This window comes from Alosa pseudoharengus, unplaced genomic scaffold (genome assembly GCF_046254945.1).
Source record: "Alosa pseudoharengus isolate Yale_2024_CS ecotype anadromous, Long Island Sound unplaced genomic scaffold, YU_APseudo_1.1 YU_APseudo_1.1_scf_25, whole genome shotgun sequence".
Taxonomy (NCBI): Eukaryota; Metazoa; Chordata; class Actinopteri; order Clupeiformes; family Clupeidae; genus Alosa; species Alosa pseudoharengus.
Window position 1 is genome coordinate 2,194,068 of NW_027468696.1, and position 18,587 is coordinate 2,212,654.

The 18,587-nt window shown below is 38.5% G+C and overlaps 1 protein-coding gene across 2 annotated transcripts; it reads left to right on the forward strand.

Annotated features, from left to right (window-relative positions):
* The first annotated feature begins 1,757 nt into the window (after nt 1–1,757).
* Nucleotides 1,758–17,742, forward strand: LOC143099211 (B-cell receptor CD22-like). Of its 2 annotated transcripts, none has more exons than XM_076262293.1 (11): nt 1,758–1,812; nt 6,365–6,471; nt 10,360–10,710; nt 11,882–12,142; nt 12,295–12,564; nt 12,784–13,053; nt 13,146–13,412; nt 14,658–14,748; nt 15,149–15,209; nt 15,484–15,722; nt 16,016–17,742. In XM_076262293.1, exons 2-11 carry the CDS (start codon nt 6,387–6,389, stop codon nt 16,101–16,103), a joined length of 1,983 nt encoding a protein of 660 aa, XP_076118408.1. In that variant the 5' UTR covers nt 1,758–1,812; nt 6,365–6,386; the 3' UTR covers nt 16,104–17,742. The 2 variants fall into 2 exon arrangements, with proteins under 2 accessions (XP_076118408.1, XP_076118409.1); XM_076262294.1 differs by having other exon boundaries at nt 15,152–15,209.
* Nucleotides 17,743–18,587: the final 845 nt, after the last annotated feature.

The window sequence follows — 18,587 nt, forward strand, 5'->3', positions numbered from 1 at the left end:
AATTATATTAAAGTCCTCAATGTATGCCCCAAAATCTCCTTTTCTATCTTCATTCTTCTATGAAGAAATAAAGGTAGTGCATACTGTAACAAAAAAGATAAAAATAAACTCACATATGTGTATCTCTCTCTCTCTCTCTTTCTTTCTCTCTCATACTTACTGCATGTGTCAGGGTTACAAATATAGGACCCATGCGCAAGACTCCTTCCGACAGAAAACACACTTTATTACCTAACAGATTTACAAACTACTTACAGCCATGAATCAGACAGGATAACAGAGAGTCGATCCGACAGGGAACAGAGAAACAGGAGGGTAGAAATACACATACCAATTAACAGAAAGACAGAGGACTGGACAAAACCAACGAGACAATAACAGGGAACAAGTGAGGAGGCAGAAATGGAGGGAAAACAAGCAAGACAGGAAGCACAGACCAAATAAGGAGATGGGGCGGAGACAAAGACAGGTGACAGGCAGAAAACACATTTTTTTTTAATGCTTTTTTTAAAGGATGTGGGGGGGGGGGGGGGGTCATTTTTTTTAATCATAATGTAATTGTTTCCATTTATTATAGTGTATTTTATTATAGTGTTTATTATAGTGTATTTTTAATCATAATGTAATTGTTTCCGTTTATTATGGTGTATTAAAACAGTTTTACAATTAATATTTTTTGACAGCTCTGACGTGTATGCGAGTGCCTCCTTAGTGGCCTCTGTCGGTGTGTTGATTGTGGTCATGTCACTGCCTGTGACTTCTGCTGAAAATTATCTTTGAAAAAAAAGGAGGAGGGGTATGAGGAGGAGGAGAAATGAGAACATCACATTTCACATCACTGTTCTCTCAACAAGATGTTTGCTTATTTAGGCCAGTTTGGTTAGATTAGATTAGGCCAACATTTAAGATCGCTACCCACACAGCAATAGCCATCTCTGTCTCATATGCAAATGATGTGATACATAAGTATATGTGTAAGCACGCGCACATACACACACATACACACACACAAGCACATGCACACACACACACACACACACACACACACACACACACACACACACACACACACACACACACACACACATCTGTGGAGGGTCATAAAATAAGCTTTCACATTTTTGGAGAGATGGAGATCCAGGGAAGGCCTCTCACTCTCTATCTCTCTCTCTTTCTCTCTCTCTCTCCCTCTCTCTATCTTCCTCTCTCTCTCTCTCTCTCCCTCTCAGTTGATAAAAAGTGTCTGTTAGTTAGCAGCCAAAAGAAGTATAAGAATGCCAAAAAAGTTGCAAATATAATTAGATATGTTATATGATGTATTTCATTATTGCAAGTCCAACAAATGTTTAAAGACAAGCTGATTTCAATTTCCTAGAGTTTCATGAGGTCACTCAGAGTCAACCACACAATTAGTCATACCTATGAGTATGTATGTTAACTCTCTCTCTCTTTCACATACATATGTGTGTATTTGTGGGAGTTTTTGAAGGGGATATTTATTTATGTCTATGTTTTAATCTTGATGTAATTTTAGTTTATTATAGTGTATTTAATCTACTTTTTTATTATATTTTTATTATCCTTCTTTGGCAGCCGTGACACATACCCATTTGAGCCTCTTTTTGTGTGGTATTGACACTGCGTGTGCTCACTTCTAATGAAAATTAGCTTTGAAAAAAAAGAGGAGGGGAAACGAGAACATCACAGATGAGTCTTCCTGTTTTCCGGGTCAACCACAAGATGCTTTGCTTATGCAAGCCAGTTTGTGTGTCTGGTTAGACTAGATCAACATTGAAGATCGCTTCCCACACGGTAAGAGCTGTCTCTGTTCTACTTGTTTGTCATTTATCCACTTTTGAACGTGTTTTAGCAAACACATTTGCTAGTTAACTAAGCATACACTGGGCTACCGTTATGTCTATTCACATGCTCACTGATACAGATCAGGCACTCTAATGACAAATAGCAGCTGTTGCTTGAGACTGAACACTATTATTTCTGTTTTCAGTTCCACTTTACTTGTCTGAATGGAGTGTGTGAAGGCAGGAGTGAACTACTGTAGCTAGGATGAAAACAGCACTTTCTCTCTCTCTCTCTCTCTCTCTCTCTCTCTCTCTCTCTCTCTCTCTCTGCTAGTCATGCGCACCATAACTCAGGGTAATAAGACACGCTTAATGACACAAATGCACTATGCACTTTACTTGTCTGAATGGAGTGTGTGAAGGCACTTTCTCTCTATCTCGCTCTGTCTGCTCATCATAACTCAGGGTAATAAGACACGCTTAATGACACAAATGCACTATGTTTATTTGTTGTTCATACTGTAGATGCCTCTGCTCTGTCAGATGTCTCTGTCTGATCATGTGAGGCACAATGACATAAAGTTGAATGCACAGAGTGTTTGAAGTCTGAAGTTGACTGTTTGATATATATACACACATATATATATATATATATATATATATATATATATATATATATTTGCATTGCAAGCTACATGAGATCGGGCCTATACTAATCCATGTGCTTTTTGAAAACGAACACAAGAGCAATTGTATAAGAAAAGGTCTATAAAAATTGTTCTTACATGCATATTATGTGAGATAATTTGGAAAAGTTTGATATTTGCACATCTTAACCGTTAGAACAGGGGGCACAGGGCACTTCCTCTTTTTTGACACTTCTCGGAAAAAAAAGAAGTATTTCACCAGGTCATACAAAAAAAAAAGAGTAACAAAAAAAGGCAAATGTACGCATGTGCAACATGGGCCAAAATAGAATGTGCAGCCTCTGTGGAAACCACAAATTAACCACATTGACTTCAAAGAGCCTGCTGGATTTGACTTACAGTAACAACCCCCCCCCCCCCCCACACACACACACACACACGTACACACACACATGTGCATGTATGTGTAACTGATTGTACAGCATTTATGCAATATGTAGTTATATTGCTTATTTTTTAATGCATTATGTTGTTGCAGAATGTGTTATGTAAGATTATGTTTGCATAACACAGTGTAGTTCAAAGTGTGGGGTGGGCCCCACTAGTGGGGAATAGAGACATGTCAGGTGGGGTGCGATGAACAAGAGGAAATTAGGTTTTTTGTGCCTATCTTTAAAAATGACTTTCTTGTTAAAACAGAGGGAAAGGTCATAGATTCAAAACAAAATAGCCACTCACAAACAAGTCATAAACAGACCGACATATGAATTAAAATAACATCTGATCCAGCGGACCTAGACAGCAAATGTGACGAGGACGTGGTAAAGTTACCATTTTGCCGGATTAATGGGGTCAGATGGGGCTTGAACATTTAATAATATAATGTCTGCCATTAATGTTACCAATATCATATCTTAGCCCCTATTTGACACCTTTTCAAAATAAAATGCTGAGGATCTGTCTAGAACATCTGCAATATTGTCAGTGTTAGGCTAGCAGAGTAAGTTAACAAAATTAGTTCAATGTGCAGTAGCTCATATTAACTGTAATATTATTATTATAGCTTGTTTGTAAACAAGCACCTAAATTAAAAGAGAGATTGATTAAAACCTACAACTTAAGAACTTTTGTCTCCTGATGTTTGTCAAATAGCACATCAAAATCTACTTAGCTGGGAGTGGCTTCTGCACCATTAGTCTAATTAAAGATGTTTCGCCCGGGGCGTAGCTCTAAAACAAAGTTCAATCAAAGTGTGGAAAAAGAAGATAATACACATGGGCTGGATGATATCAAACATATTTAAAGTGCCAAAAAGGTCTTCCTGGCCATGAAACATTTGTGATAGTGACACTCTGGGGGCATGAACATGCGGCTTATGAACAAGCTCTAACTGTTGGCTGCAGGAACTTGAGCTAAAATTGATTGTTTTTTTTGTTTTTTTTTTTGTACTGACAGTACTCTGTGACTTTAAGAAATGGAGATCTATGGAGATATATGTGATCAATGCATAACAAGAAAAGAAAATAGGAGGAGAAAATAGAACATCAGAAATGAGGACTCAGGGACAACCACAATCTGTGTAGACCAGTAAATGTTTCTGCTCAAACTCGAACAACATTGAGAATCGCTTACAACACAATAAGAAGTCTCTCTGTTGTACTTTATGACTGTGATTGTCCAGAGTGTCAAAGGCTTTCAGTCAATGTACAGTCAAATATAGATAGATAGATAGATAGATAGATAGATAGATAGATACTTTATTGATCCCCAAGGGATGTATCAATAATACATATCAGTAAACTGAGTGTTCATTTAGTTCTGTTCTGTTCTGACGCGGAAGTGAGAGCATGAGCTGGCAGGGCTTGTCGACTCTACTGTAGCTTTTGGCCTGGAGGTGCATTGACCTGAAGGAATTACCAGTGCATGCAAGTGCAAAATATTTTAAAAATCAGTTATAGATACAGATAATGCAATCACAGAAATAGCTACTAAGGTGTTGCTAGGGTAATCATATTGGTTACTATGCCATATGAAATGGTTGCTATACTGGTTGATAGGGTAATCATGTTGGTCGCTTAGGCGGTTGCTCGGTTGACATTATGGTAGTGGTTGCTAGTGTGTTGTTAGGGTAGATATGGTGGTTGCTATGCCAAATAATACTAGTTGCTATGGTTACTATGCTACTATAGCAGTTGCTTGGATGACACTTTGGTAGTCATTGCTAGACTGTTGCTAGGGTACTTGACATAGTACCCATAGGTTAACACAGTGGTTCTCAAATGGGGGTACGCATACCCCTGGGGGTATGTGAGATTTTAAAATGTACATATATTTAAAAAGTAGAATCCATGCAAAAATACTTATTTCAGGAAAATATAAGTTCATAAAATGAATTTTATATTTCAGTAGGCTATTCAATTTCCTTATCCTAAAAACCCCCCATACCAGGATGGTTTTTAGTCTTTTTTTAAGTCTGTTTTAAGTCTTTTTTTTCTCAACTAAAAATGCTTTGCGCTGGTTAGGGGGTACTTGGCTGAAAAAATATTTCACAGGGGGTACATCACTGAAAAAAGGTTGAGAACCACTGGGTTAACATTATGGTACTTTAGATGTTGCTGGGTTGGTAAAATTGAGATGGTTGTTAGGCTTTTGCTAGGGTAAGCATAGTGGTTACTCTGCTACAGTATACAGTATATACTGTAAAGTTGTGTCTATGTTGGTTGCTACAGTAGGGTAAGCTGTGGAGGTTCCTAGGTAGTAATTAAATTAGACATGGATGTTGATAGATCATAGAAAGATAGCTGAATGAATGTTGACATATGGTACACTGAAAAAAAAATCGCTGGATTTACTTGATTTTATCATGTACATCGGTTGCACATAAATTAAATGTCTAGGTTTACGAAACTGATGCATGCTGTGATAACCCAATTTGATCAAGTAATTTCAATAAAATAAGTTTATATGAAGTATTTAAGTAATTTCAACATCATTGTGTTATACAGGCATGGAAAGTAGGCATTCATATGTACTTAGTATTGCAACATCAATGTTTAAAGGACATAAAGGACAACTTTGAATATGGTTTTTTCTCAGTGTTTATGCTGCTTTACGAACTCATAGGTCATGATTAATTGCAACATATAATAGTATGGATGGATGGATGAGTAGGCTTAAGTATTTTATTCCTAGTTGGAATGGAGGAGGCCAATGAATATAATCCTACAATGCAATATGATGCTGTGTATTGGTTGATACATATTAATATATATATATATAATATACACTAGCATTGCCTGTTGAATCAGTTATATTCTATAAATTAAACTAGGCTCTAAAATAAACTAGCATTGTCTGTTTGGACTGTTCAAGAGCACCATGCTGGTATGTCTTCGCCTCCCCCTCGTCCATTAATTCAGTATAACAGGACAACTTGGCCGCCATTATCCCTTACTTATTTATAACTGAGTAGGCCAAATGTACCTCCTAACACTGCTCCATCTACCTTTTTAGAATATTATATAATTATAGTTTAATTGATAGGATATAACTGATTCAACAGGCAATGCTAGTGTATTTTAGAGCCTAGTTTAATTGATAGAATTTAACTGATTCAACAGGCAATGCTAGTTTATTTTAGAGCCTAGTTTAATTAATAGAATATAACTGATTGAGTGTTGAAGTTTAGTGTTCACTGGATGATAGACTACTGAAGTCATGCATTTATGGGTGTTTTTCTGTTAGAAACTCTGCATCTTAGGATGAGTATGAGGGAATACATCAAATGGTTTAAGCTGAATTGAACACAGAAATTGGTCGGAAGAATAAAAAAGAATAAGAAGCCTAGCAATAGCAGTACAGTACAGTGACTTTGTCTGAACAAAGTCAATGAACACTGACATTTTCTCTTTTCAGTTCCACTGTACTGAACGAATGAATGAATGAACCAGCAATGGTGGAAATGGGGCCTTCTGCATCTCTGGCCCTGTTTCTGCTTATTCCTTGTCTCACCATAACCCCAGGTAATCAGATGTGTTTTATGAGACATGTGAGCTTTGTTTAGTAGGAATTTGTAGTGATGTATCTGTTTGGTTAGGCAAAACAGATGGTGTTGTTTGGTGTTAATTCTGTACAATGGCATAAATAAATGCACTGTTAAACATACTTGTTTGCATGTTAGATAAGATCAGGCTATTGTTGATCTGGTTGTTGTGATACAAAACTGCACAGAAAGCGCATGGTATGTAGAGTGCACTTCAAAGAGTTAGTGTGCAGTCATGCTCATATAAGTAATTGAAAAGTGAATGGTTACTGTATACCTGTGCACCATGAGCTTAAATTGAACACACAGCCAAAACCTCACAACACAAGACAAGACATGGCTGATAGTTACATCTGCACTCTAAAAAGTGATGTGTTAAAAATGACACATCTGCTGTGTGTGCTCAGGGACAACACATTTTGTGTCAATTTCAACACAGCAACTGTGTGGCTGGCTGGGTGAAAGACAGTTTAAAATACAGTTTCAGCTTTTGTTAGATAGCTGAAATGTATCTTTATTATAAGGCTCTTAAAGTTACCTTTATACGGCTCTGAGACGGTTGATCAGCTGTGTTCTATTAAGAAAGTTTGATTCAAGTTGTGTTGCAAACTATTTGTTTCTCAACAAAAGCCACAACGAAACGGTAGCAAGTAAATGTAAAGAGACATATCGTGGAGTTTATTTTTTCGTTTTGGCAAGTAGCCCCTTCAAGTAGTCCCTTCAGGGCGAAGCAAGTCCTGTTTGCCCTGTCGGGACTTATTTTCCCATTATTCCACTGCTTGGTTGAATTTCCCATTGTCCTACGTAATTTAGAACGACCATTAACCGTATGTTATCTGCACACCTATGAAGTAGATCCATTTTTTTGGCCATATCACACTTGTATATTAATTGTATATTAATTAACTAAACTGTGAAGTTTAAATGAACTGTCACGTTGCATCCGAGCTGTAAAATGCAGACGTTCAGAACATTGCAACATTGTAGCATATGACAGAGGTGGCTTTTAGCTAGATGGATGACAGCAGGCTAAGTAAAATAGCGATGTTTCAAAGCTAAAGTTCATCAGAATCTTGGGATACGCCCGCTTGACACCGAGAGAGATAGAACTAACGACTGGCCTTTGGCCGTAGCAACCATCCATTTAGAACTAGTAACGGCAGTTTGTCCTGTGAGTTGAGAAATTAGTTGATATGTGTCGGAAGAAATTAGTTCTACAAACAAGACAGTTTTAGCGATTAAAACATTTAAATTGTAACAGGAAATGAACACAACCAGGGGCGCAGGAGGCACGGGGGACGTGGGGGATATGTCCCACGCAGTGCTGAAGAGACAGCCGTCGTCCCCCTCACTTTTGATAAGAAAAAAAACTCTGATAGGTACGCTAAATAAATAATAACATATAGGATTTGCGCTAACTGTAAAACTCCCCATTAACAGCATCACATCACTAACCACAGCCATCTACAGTAGGCTACTGTAAGACTGCACAATCTCATTCACTCTGTTGGATATCTGAAGCCAGTTTGTCTACTAACAATCATAAAATAATCCAGGCTACTTGCTTAGCATAAATCATTTATCATCATCTTTATTTGAGGCAGGCTGGTATTCGAGGCAGGCTTTAGACATGCATTTCGTTTGGAGCGGCATGCATACCCGTAGCATTCAAAAGCATTTTCGGTTTGGTTTGGGATTTAATGTACTTTTGGACTGTTTGATTATATTGCTAAATGTTGGGACTGATGGGCACTGAAATCTGGAAGATATTTGATGGTTCACTGTTAAGTTTCATGCAATTAAAAAAGTGTCGGGATTTCCACTGCTGTTTATTGCAAGACAAGGCAGCCCTTCATTGAATAGGGGTTGTGCTGTAATGGAAACCTTTTTGCGTAGCCAAGTAGCCTAAATTGAGTTATTGTTTAATTATGCATGATTTAGTATTTTTTTTAAAATAAGATTTGTAGGCTGGAATGCCTTGAGTCGCAACAATTGTGTTTAAATGTAGTAGGCTTCAGCATCTGGCAATTAGCTCGAAAGGGGCGGCAAGAGAATGAGCTTGAGAACGTGTGTTGGAGACCCATGGTAGGAAAACGACTTTTCTTTGCCAACCGTAGGCTATTAATCCAACCAACATAATACAATACAATACAACATATAATAAAATATTAAGAAGAGGTTATTTCATTGACTTAAATCGAACAATGTCTTCTAGTGGACTGATGGCAATTGTTGGTATGGTAGGCAATTGTTACCCCGTCTTGTATATGTAACCTGCCTTTATTTGTCCTGCTATAAATAGAATCAATCCCGGGCATAATTTGAGGATTTATGGTAGCCTAGTGCTCAACTCCTCCTGCTCAACATGACGTTAGCTGTTATGTTTATGATAACAAACTCAACTAGCCTACTTATCAACTCGTTTTCACTAGCCTAACTATAAAATACAAGTCTATCAGTGTTTTTGTTCTAAGACATTTATTTCAAACATAATTTCAAGACACAAATTGGATACTTCAGTTACCTTGGTGCATAAATCCCAGAGAGTTGGCTACCACACCCCAGAGTGATGGGCCTAGCGTTCTTATGTGTTCAGTGTGGGGTATAAACAAGCTGAGAATTTAGCGGTGTCACGTCTGACTGTCACAGACGTGGGGAGCTCTTTGAAGCTTGGGATAATGTGATACAGTCACTACAGTAACAGTATTTTATTTTACTTCTTATGTATTTTTTTTTTCAATTTTATAAATGCTTTGTTTAAATGCTGTTGGAACAAATAGTTGATTATAAAGGCAACTTTCTGTTGCAATTTTCTGTGTGTTCTGGACTGGTAACTTGTTAAGCCAACACTTGTTAAGTTCTAACGTTGCATAAATATTAACTGCAAACACACAGTGGAGAGTTGATTTGGTTTATACCAGACAATTTAAGTAGGCCTAACTATTTGATCATGTAGTCTATGTTTGGATCATAGGCATGATGATTCATTCATGGCTTCATAAAATATCAACATCCCATGTTGCTTTTTTCTACCATTAGCCCAAGTAGTGACCAGTATTCTACCATTGGCCCAAGTAGTGAAAACAATTGTTTGAAAACAATCAATGGTATTATCTTTAATATTCTGGCAAGTTTAAAATATGATGGTCGAAAGTGGGCCAGAGGTGGCAATCCGATATCTGGAAATCTGATCTCACTATGGGTTTGTGTTCACAATTTGGCCCCCCTCACTTTCAAAATATCTCCTGCGCCCCTGAACACAACGCAAGTGGCAACAGTGGAATAAGCGGGATAATGGACTCCACGGTGGTCTGTTCACAGAAATTAATGCACTTACGAGGTTTAAATGGCCCTCCGCTTTGCATCGGGGCCGTTTTACAACCTCGACCATGCATTAACTTCTGTGAACAGACCATCGTGTCGTCCATTATCCCTTACATAATGCCTGGTGTTCTATACATTATCCCTTACTTAACCTTTCACTTCATTACTGTGTTGAAGTTGACACAAAATGTGTTGTCCTTGAGCACACACAGCAGATTTGTCATTTTTAACACATCACTTTATCATAGATGCTTTCAAACAAGGGCAACTCTAAACTTTTAGGTTCTAAAATAAGTGTAGTGCTCTTGCTCCTACAATGCAGAAGTAAAATAGAAGACAGTGAGACTGTAAAATTAAAAAAGAAATAATTCAACAAATACAGGGACGATATTTTATGAAAATCACAATGCATGCTCTCTTATTTATATTATATTTTTCTACAGAGTGTTGTAGATGAGTGATAGTGATAACAGTTTTTACACAGTGTTTGGAAAATGTAACTTTGATATGTCTTGTATTTATTTATTTATTTATTGTATTTCAGGTGTTTCTGGTCAGGTGACATGGGTGGTGACTATGACTCATGACAGTATCTGTGCTGTGATTGGATCATCAGTGGAGATGCCCTGCTCTTTCACTCATCAGCATAAACCTGATCTCATAGTCAATAAAGTCTACTGGGGGATTAATCCTATAAAGGACATGCCATTAGCTGATGTCTTATATAATCCAAAGTATACAGGTCGAGTTAAATACAATAAAGATATGAAGAAAACCTGCACATTGATCCTGAGTGATGTGAGAGTCTCAGATACAACTGCCTATTATGCCAGGATTGAAACAACAACAAGTAGGGAGAAATGGCAATCAAATCCTGTCACCCTCACAGTCAAAGGTAAAAGCAAACAACTTCATTATGTCAGACATGTATACTAAGCACAAATAAGAAAGTTAAGTCAATACAATACATATTACCATTAGACATGAATTTTAACAGTTACAGTAATGCTAAACGCCTAACTCATCAACTCCTCAGACTAATAGAAGATTTGTAGATACCATTTACCTACAGTATTTTATAACATTATTCTAACTTAGCTGCCCCCATGGTTTAACCTTATAGATGATTTTTTCAAAATCAATGTATAAACCTTGGTTAATACTTGGGAAATGGCAACAGTTACAGTAATGTAAAGACTCAAAACTATTCTGATATTATATTGCTTCCATCAGTGTTGTAGTCAAGTCACTATGCCTCGAGTCCACGTCCAGGTTTGAGTCTCCAGTATTCAAGTCCGAGTCAAGTCCAAGTCATTAAAAAAAATACCAAGTCAAGTCTGAGTCCACTATTCATCCGAGTCAAGTCCGAGTCGAGTCACTATTAAATGCAAAACTGACAACCTTCGGCGCATTCATGTCTCCAAGCATTTGGCGCCGTTAAAGTTAACGTCCGTTATTGTAGGAACATGGTGTGAAGTGTGATGTATGCCATGAAGCAGTAACACTTCATTGCACTAATATAAATACTAAAAATAATTTAGATATTAAAATCCTATACCAAATAATATTCTAATGAAATATTACAATTATAGCCTAATGACATTACAAAAAAAGTTGAGTCCTCGTCTCAATTTCCGATTTCCAATTTCAAGTCATTCAGTGCTCAAGTCCAAATCAAGTCACGAGTCTCTAAATTTAGCTCATGACTCGGACTCGAGTACTACAACACTGGCTTCCATTACAGGCTTTGTTGTCCACACTTTTGAAACAGCAATTGAGGGAAAATATGTTAACTGAGCTGTAAGCTAATTTGACTAAGTTGTACACTCATTACACACTTTAGTAAAATGTGTGCATAAAATGAGCACATCTGTATTTATAAACAACACATATATTGCAATGACACCTCCAGGGTTCCATAGTAAGGAGATATGAGCTTTAAAAAAATAATAGCATTAGTCAACAGTCATGAATTGTAACAGTGACTAACCTCCCCAGCTCCCCAGATTAGTTCCTAATGATTTTGAAGAAGCTGTTTACTGACAGTATTATTATGTCCCTCTAAGACTTTGCAGACCTTGTTGTCCAGACGTCTGGAACAGCAGTTGAGGGGGAACATGTTAAACTGAGCTGTAACAGCCAATGCACCTTGAGACAAAACTCCATGTTTATGTGGAAAAAGGATGAGAAAGTCTTACCTGGCACACCAACAAACAACAACGAGCTGATATTCCACAACATCAGGATTGAGGATGCAGGCAGCTACTCATGTGAATTAAATCACCAACAGTATCGTCCATCTCCTCCAGTGAAGATTGATGTCAAGTGTGAGTACAAGAGCACATCTGTGAACGACTACCTTTAACAAGCAGTTTGTAAAACAAAAGTATTACATTCCTCACCTAACAAAGTAATACATAATATGGGTAAGCCTACATCCATTGTTTGTGTATTCTTATGTCAAACATCTCTCTTCTAGACCCTCCGAAGAATACTTCAGTTTCTATCAGTCCTGCTGGTGAGATACTTGAAGGCGCTACAGTGACTCTGACCTGCAGCAATGTTGCCAACCCACCAGTGGAGAGCTACAGGTGGTATAAGAGGAGGGAAACAGCGCCATCTCTGGTGGGATCAAAGCAGATTTACAGAATCAATAAGATCACCTCTGGACACACTGGCCATTACTACTGTGTGGTGAAGAACCAACATGGTGGCAGTGAATCTACTGCTGTTTTCCTGGATGTTCAATGTGAGTAGAAAAAACAAAAACAAAAAACGATTGATATTTAGGGATCAGCATGACCTGTTCATCTCTTACGTTACTCTCACTATATGCTAACTTCATGAAATCTAGTAACATGAACTGAAGTCAGACTATGTGCTGTGCATTGTTTCTTTAAATGAAAAGATACAATTAGTCTGAAAGCCCAAGGGTTAATGTTCACGTACGTATTATTATTTTAAACAGATGCTCCAAAGAAAACCTCAGCATCAGTCAGTCCCTCTGGTGAGATACTTGAGGGTGTTTCAGTGACTCTGACCTGCAGCAGTGATGCCAACCCACCAGTTCAGAGTTACACCTGGTATAAGAAGGAGAAGAGTGAATCAGTGATGTTATCAACACAGCAGGTTTACAGCATCAGTAAAGCCCACTCTGAACACACTGGATATTACTACTGTCAGGCTGAAAACAAACATGGTCACTTAAACTCTACAATTATTAATCTGGATGTTCTCCGTAAGTAAAGTGTAGAGTGCATATTTAATTGGAGTCTGTATGTTTTAGTGAAAATATTTTGTTTTTAATGTTACATTTGTGTCTTCAATCAGACCCCCCTAAAGGGACATTAGTGTCCCACAATCACACTGGTGATTTAAAAGAGGGCAGTTCAGTGACTCTGAGCTGCAGCAGTGATGCCAACCCACCAGTGGAGAGCTACACCTGGTACAGGAATACTGGAGATGAAACTACTGAAGTAGGATCAGCGGAGACCATCACCTTCACTCTGGTCACCACCACTGCTGGACTTTACCACTGTAAGGCTAAAAATAGAGTTTCCTCTGAGGATTCCCCTGGTCTGAAGGTCTCACTGGCAGGTAAACATTACTAATTCCTCACAATTTTGTCCCAATAGAGATCCTTAGATATACTCACCTTCTCCTGCATCTTTTGGTCATTTACACCTACACTTACACCTACAAAACACAATTGGCCAAATGGATAATTTTCTTCTCAAAAACACATTTTGGTAAATATATACTAACACATGTTTCTCTGCACACACTAACTTTACCAAAACACTGGAAATCTGACTCAAAATGAAATTATTCTGTCAAATAATAACACTTGTTTTCACTTCATAAGGTACATGCAGTCAATCAAAGTACATCAGGTTTCAAAATACCGTTGACATTACAAAAACTACATAGAGTTTTATGTTTCAGTTTTACAGGTATTTGCATGCAAAACATGCTATCCACCGTTTTTACACTAAATTTCTTGGTTGAGAACTGTATGTCCACATGTAATGTTCACATTCAAAAGCATTCCAGTAAAAAGCAAATAATTTTTTCCCTTTACTGTTTACTACAGAAGGTATAGTAGAAATACTGTTTACTGTATGATAGAACAGAAAACGTTTTACAGTATTGCTTACAGTGAACAAAATATCCATGAAAACACAAGAGCATTCTAAAAAAAAAACAGCAGCAAAAAGCCCAGATAAAATGAGGGGGAACTAAAAAAGCACAAAATTACTGTATCTAATCTCTGCGATCTTCAGAGTTAGGCCACATGTTTTCATCAACATTGCATCTGATATTACTGTATCCAAGGCAATGCACCTGAGATAAAATCATTTGGTAGCAGAAGCAGAGGCTTTTATACTGTATGTAAGGTTTGGAATATTGTGTTTGCTATTGTGGGATGTTGTGTGTTAACATTTGTAAATACTACAAAAACAATCCATAGTTTTGTTGGGAGGTATAGCTTGTCTGTTAAGAAAATGTAAGCATTGTGGAAATGTGTTCACTGACTGCATATTGTGTGAAAACAACATGAAATGTGTGAATGGTATGGCCACAAAAGACCGATGCTGTGCTAATTGTGTTTAGAGTTTTGAAAATGTGACAACTGGTTAGACAACTGGTTAGACAAATGCTTGTTAGTGACTGAAAAAAACTGTATTTATATTTGGATTTAATATCCATGGAGTTATGCTGGGCTGTTCGTCATTATAAATCAGCCTTATAGAATCAGTGTGTCTGATGTGTTTTTATTTCTAAAAAGGTTAATTTCAATACTCATGGTCTCATGCAGGATTGTGTTTGTTTATAATTCAGGATCAGGATGGCAAAGTATGGCTGCGATAGCAGGAGGAGCTGTTGCTTTCCTCATAGTTCTCATCGTGGTCCTGGCTGTTCTCATGTCCCGGTGAGTAACAAACACATATTTATTACGAATACTTAGCCTGGGTGTTCCCATGCTGCCTTGCGCGCGATTTGATTCATGCTGCTAAGGCAGCCTGGAGACCATGGAGCAAATTTTCGCCTGAGATAGGCGACCAATCACAGAACAAGGGGGAAAGCAAGACGAGGATGAGCTATGCACAGATGCATTTGATAGACATCCGTGGTACCCAATAAACAGATCTGGGCATTTTTTTCAAATACGAGAAAATGAACGTTTGGTTCCCAGACCAAGTCTCATTGAGAAGTGGTGGCGCTAGCCAGGCTAACGAATACTCAGGAAAGCACTGCTCTATTTTTCGAGCCTGATAGAGCTCTGACACGTATGTTCTACCTGTGTGTGTTTTTGTTTTTTTTTTCCAAAGGAGGAAGAAGAATACGACCAACTCAACCATCGTCTCTGGCAGCACAGTCAGGAATTCACAGGTGTGTAATCAGGGGATCCGTGTGTTAGAAGGAAGGTAACAGTCATCACTGTCCGTGAAAACCATAAGATAGGGGAACGGCACTAAAAGGGACACTCTTTACTAACTGTTCTTCAGGCATATTCAGGCAGAGTGCATATTTAATTGGAGTTCATATTTAATTGAACTCTTCATGTAATGTGATGGCATACTTTATTTCAACGGATACCCATCTGGGATTGTACCACAGAAAGCTCACCGTCTGATCTGAATATTTCTCCTGCCATCCTCCACAGGGTGCTGCTGACAACGATTACGTGAATGTCAACCCGGTGACCTCTCACCCTGGCCAGAGTGTGGACTCAGGTGATCAGGATGATGTCCAGTACGCCAGCGTTCAGTTCAAGAGATCCAGAGAACAGGAGGTGCCCGTTTACTCCACTGTCGAGGAGCCCAAACTCCACTCACATCATCAGGAGCAGGAGGAGGTGCAGTACGCAGCAGTCAACTTCTCTAGACCCACTGCTGCCACCCAGTGAGTAGAATGGGGCATTACAAATACAATGCACACATTCAATTTCATCCACACCATACTCATGCCCTCTGGTGCCTAATGGTGAATGCAATGGGATGAGACAACAGCCAAAAAAATTATACTTGTCTACATAAATTGCACATCTATTTATGGAGCAAAAAAAACATGTCTTAATTGAAATAACATCAAATAACTCGTTTGAGAGTGTAAATGCGTGTGTGTGTGTGTGTGTGTGTGTGTCTACAGACCTTTGCCTCAGTGTATTTATGTCTAAGCATGTTTATTGTCCACAGTACCGGTGCAGATACAGATGTCTACAGTGCGGTCAGCAAACCCAGAAACAAGAAGGCCTGCGGGCAGCGTACGGCCCACCAGCAGTAATGCGTGACCGATGACCTGATGACCGATGACCTGATGGTGTGCACTTTCAAAACAGACAGACACATGCAGCACACACACACACACACAGAGAGAGAGAGATTACCTGACCTGATGGTGTCTGCAATCAGTCTTAGAGGTTTGGGCACTCTCTCATGAAGAACGATGGAATACTGTAGCCAGGGCCGAATTTGGGGGCCCCAAGCAAAATGTACATAGACATGAATGTTCCAGTCTGCTTTGATGCACGGAATTTATCGTGTGGTTTTCCTAGCCCCCATTTGGTAAATAGATTATCATGGTCGAATAGTTAGTATAGCAGAGAAGCTATGCCACTTTCATCAAAACCTATTTCAAAGCTATAGCAATGTTATGTCATTAAATACGATAAACAGTGATTCTGGAACAGATCTGCGTCTTCCTTATCCCGTTAATAAACATATTACAGTATGTAACCATATTCCGTCCGTTCGAAAAAAAAGTTGCGCTAACTGTTCTAGTTTGTTACAAGCAGCATGGGCCGTCAGGCAGGTACTTAACATAAACATTTTTTGCTAGGCTAGCCTTCCTGCTGCGACATTACACCATTACAAGACAAGTAGAGCTATTTCATCCAGTGTAATTTATCACTTACCACTATCTTGTTTTTTCTTGTCATCCTCTTCCTTTCTCTTCTTTCTTTTCTGGCTTCCGGACGCATAACTTAGCTTTATTATGACCATAGACATAATATACAATGTATATTATGTCTATGATTATGACTGCGAGGTTTTATATTTTCCCAGCAGTAGAGCTCACGAACCTGGCTGGTTGGCTGCTGTCAGCGACTACTGAGAGGGGCCCCCTTGAGGGGGATCCCGGTATTGCCGGTAAAACAGTGTCGTTGCACTTTACTGCATTGACTATCAAAGGGGCGCTCACAGTTTGTCGTTGCATTTTATTCGTTGTCGTTGTCTTGGGGCCCCTGGCCAGCTCGGGGCCCCAAGCAATTGCTTGGTTTGTTTGCCTTCTAGCGACGGGCCTGACTGTAGCCTGCTGGTTTAGCTGTGAAGGGTCCATCAATTCATCCATTAATTTATTTTGTCATTTATTCATCTGTCTAAAACATTTACACATGCTTATTCATTAAGCTTTTATCCAAAGGCGATTTGAGATGCAAAGCAAAAAAAAAATAATCATCTATCAGTGTGTGATTCATTTAATGTGCTTGTTTTTATTGTGTTTTCGCTATAGAAGTGAATTTTTACCTTGGCACATTTGAGAAAGTCTTCAATAGGAATCTCTTCTGTATAACATGACATTTCATCACATTCAACTTCATTTTGAAACCTTTATTATTATTATTATTATTATTATTATTATTATTACAGTATTATTATCAGTAACAATTGTATTTATTAACTGTGGCATCACTTAAGTATGCAATCATGCAAATTTATTTTTCTTGCAACCAGAGTGTATAATTTACACCAAAATGTGACAGGCCAAAGAGAGAGACATATATACTGTTTACTGCAATACATACAAGTTACTGTAATTGTCTGTATTCACTGATAAGCCTTATTTATTTCAAATGAGACATTTGTCAGTTATGTGACCTGTTATTTTGTCATTGTTTTGACTAAAATGATTTTTTAAAGACTGTTTTGTTGTTGTTTGTGTGTTTGTTTGTTGACTCTTTGCTGACTACATCAAAGTAGCAGTCATGGAAAATTCTGTAGCACATTTGAAAACAGATGCAATCCTTCACCTCTGCCATGGTAGCAGTCCACATGCAAACCCTGACAGCACTCTGGGTCATGCAGACCTTCCTGGAGATGATGTTGTGCTCATATGGTCCTTTTCTGGGGCCCATTCATGAGACTCCACAGATTTTGCCAGCTGTGTTGTGCTCACTGCTACCATAAAAGCTTCCCCTGGTGGCCAAAGTGTCACATAGCAACCAGAGACATGATCAGAAAACAGTGGTCCTGTAGAGGGAGCCCCTGCAACATCAAAATAGTTTTCCCCTGGTGGCCAGACTTTAACAGTGCAACCAGTGACACTCATTCAGAGAGCACAAACATCTCCCAGCCTTAAAGGAGAAATCTGTAAAGGTTTCACATAGATCTCCGTTTCTCGAGGTCACTGAGTACTGTCAGTACAAAAAAACAAACAAAAAAAAAAAAACAATAGGTTTTACCTAACTCGAGTTGCTATAGCTAGCAGCTAACACATCCAGGAATCTACAGCGCTATACACTCTGGGGGCAAGTCTATGAGCTCCAAATGTACACAGTAAAACAGATCAGTAAAGTTTCTATATTCTTTGACACGTATTGGCAGGCAGTTCTCATTACTGATGTGCCTGAGTGCTGCACAAGATCTATTTTGGAGATGCTCACACCCTGGATATGCATGTCAACAACACATACACAAAGGAGGTGTTAAAATAAAGGCTGCTCGGTCATCCTCTGTGTATTGTGAAGAGTCCATACAGGAAGTTGCA

Coding starts and splice junctions, on each gene's coding strand:
- LOC143099211 (XM_076262293.1), top strand. CDS start 6,387: ATGAATGAACCAGCAATGGTGGAAATGGGGCCTTCTGCATCTCTGGCC. Junction 10,711..11,881: donor TGTCACCCTCACAGTCAAAG/GTAAAAGCAAAC, acceptor TGTCCCTCTAAG/ACTTTGCAGACCTTGTTGTC. Junction 13,054..13,145: donor TATTAATCTGGATGTTCTCC/GTAAGTAAAGTG, acceptor GTCTTCAATCAG/ACCCCCCTAAAGGGACATTA.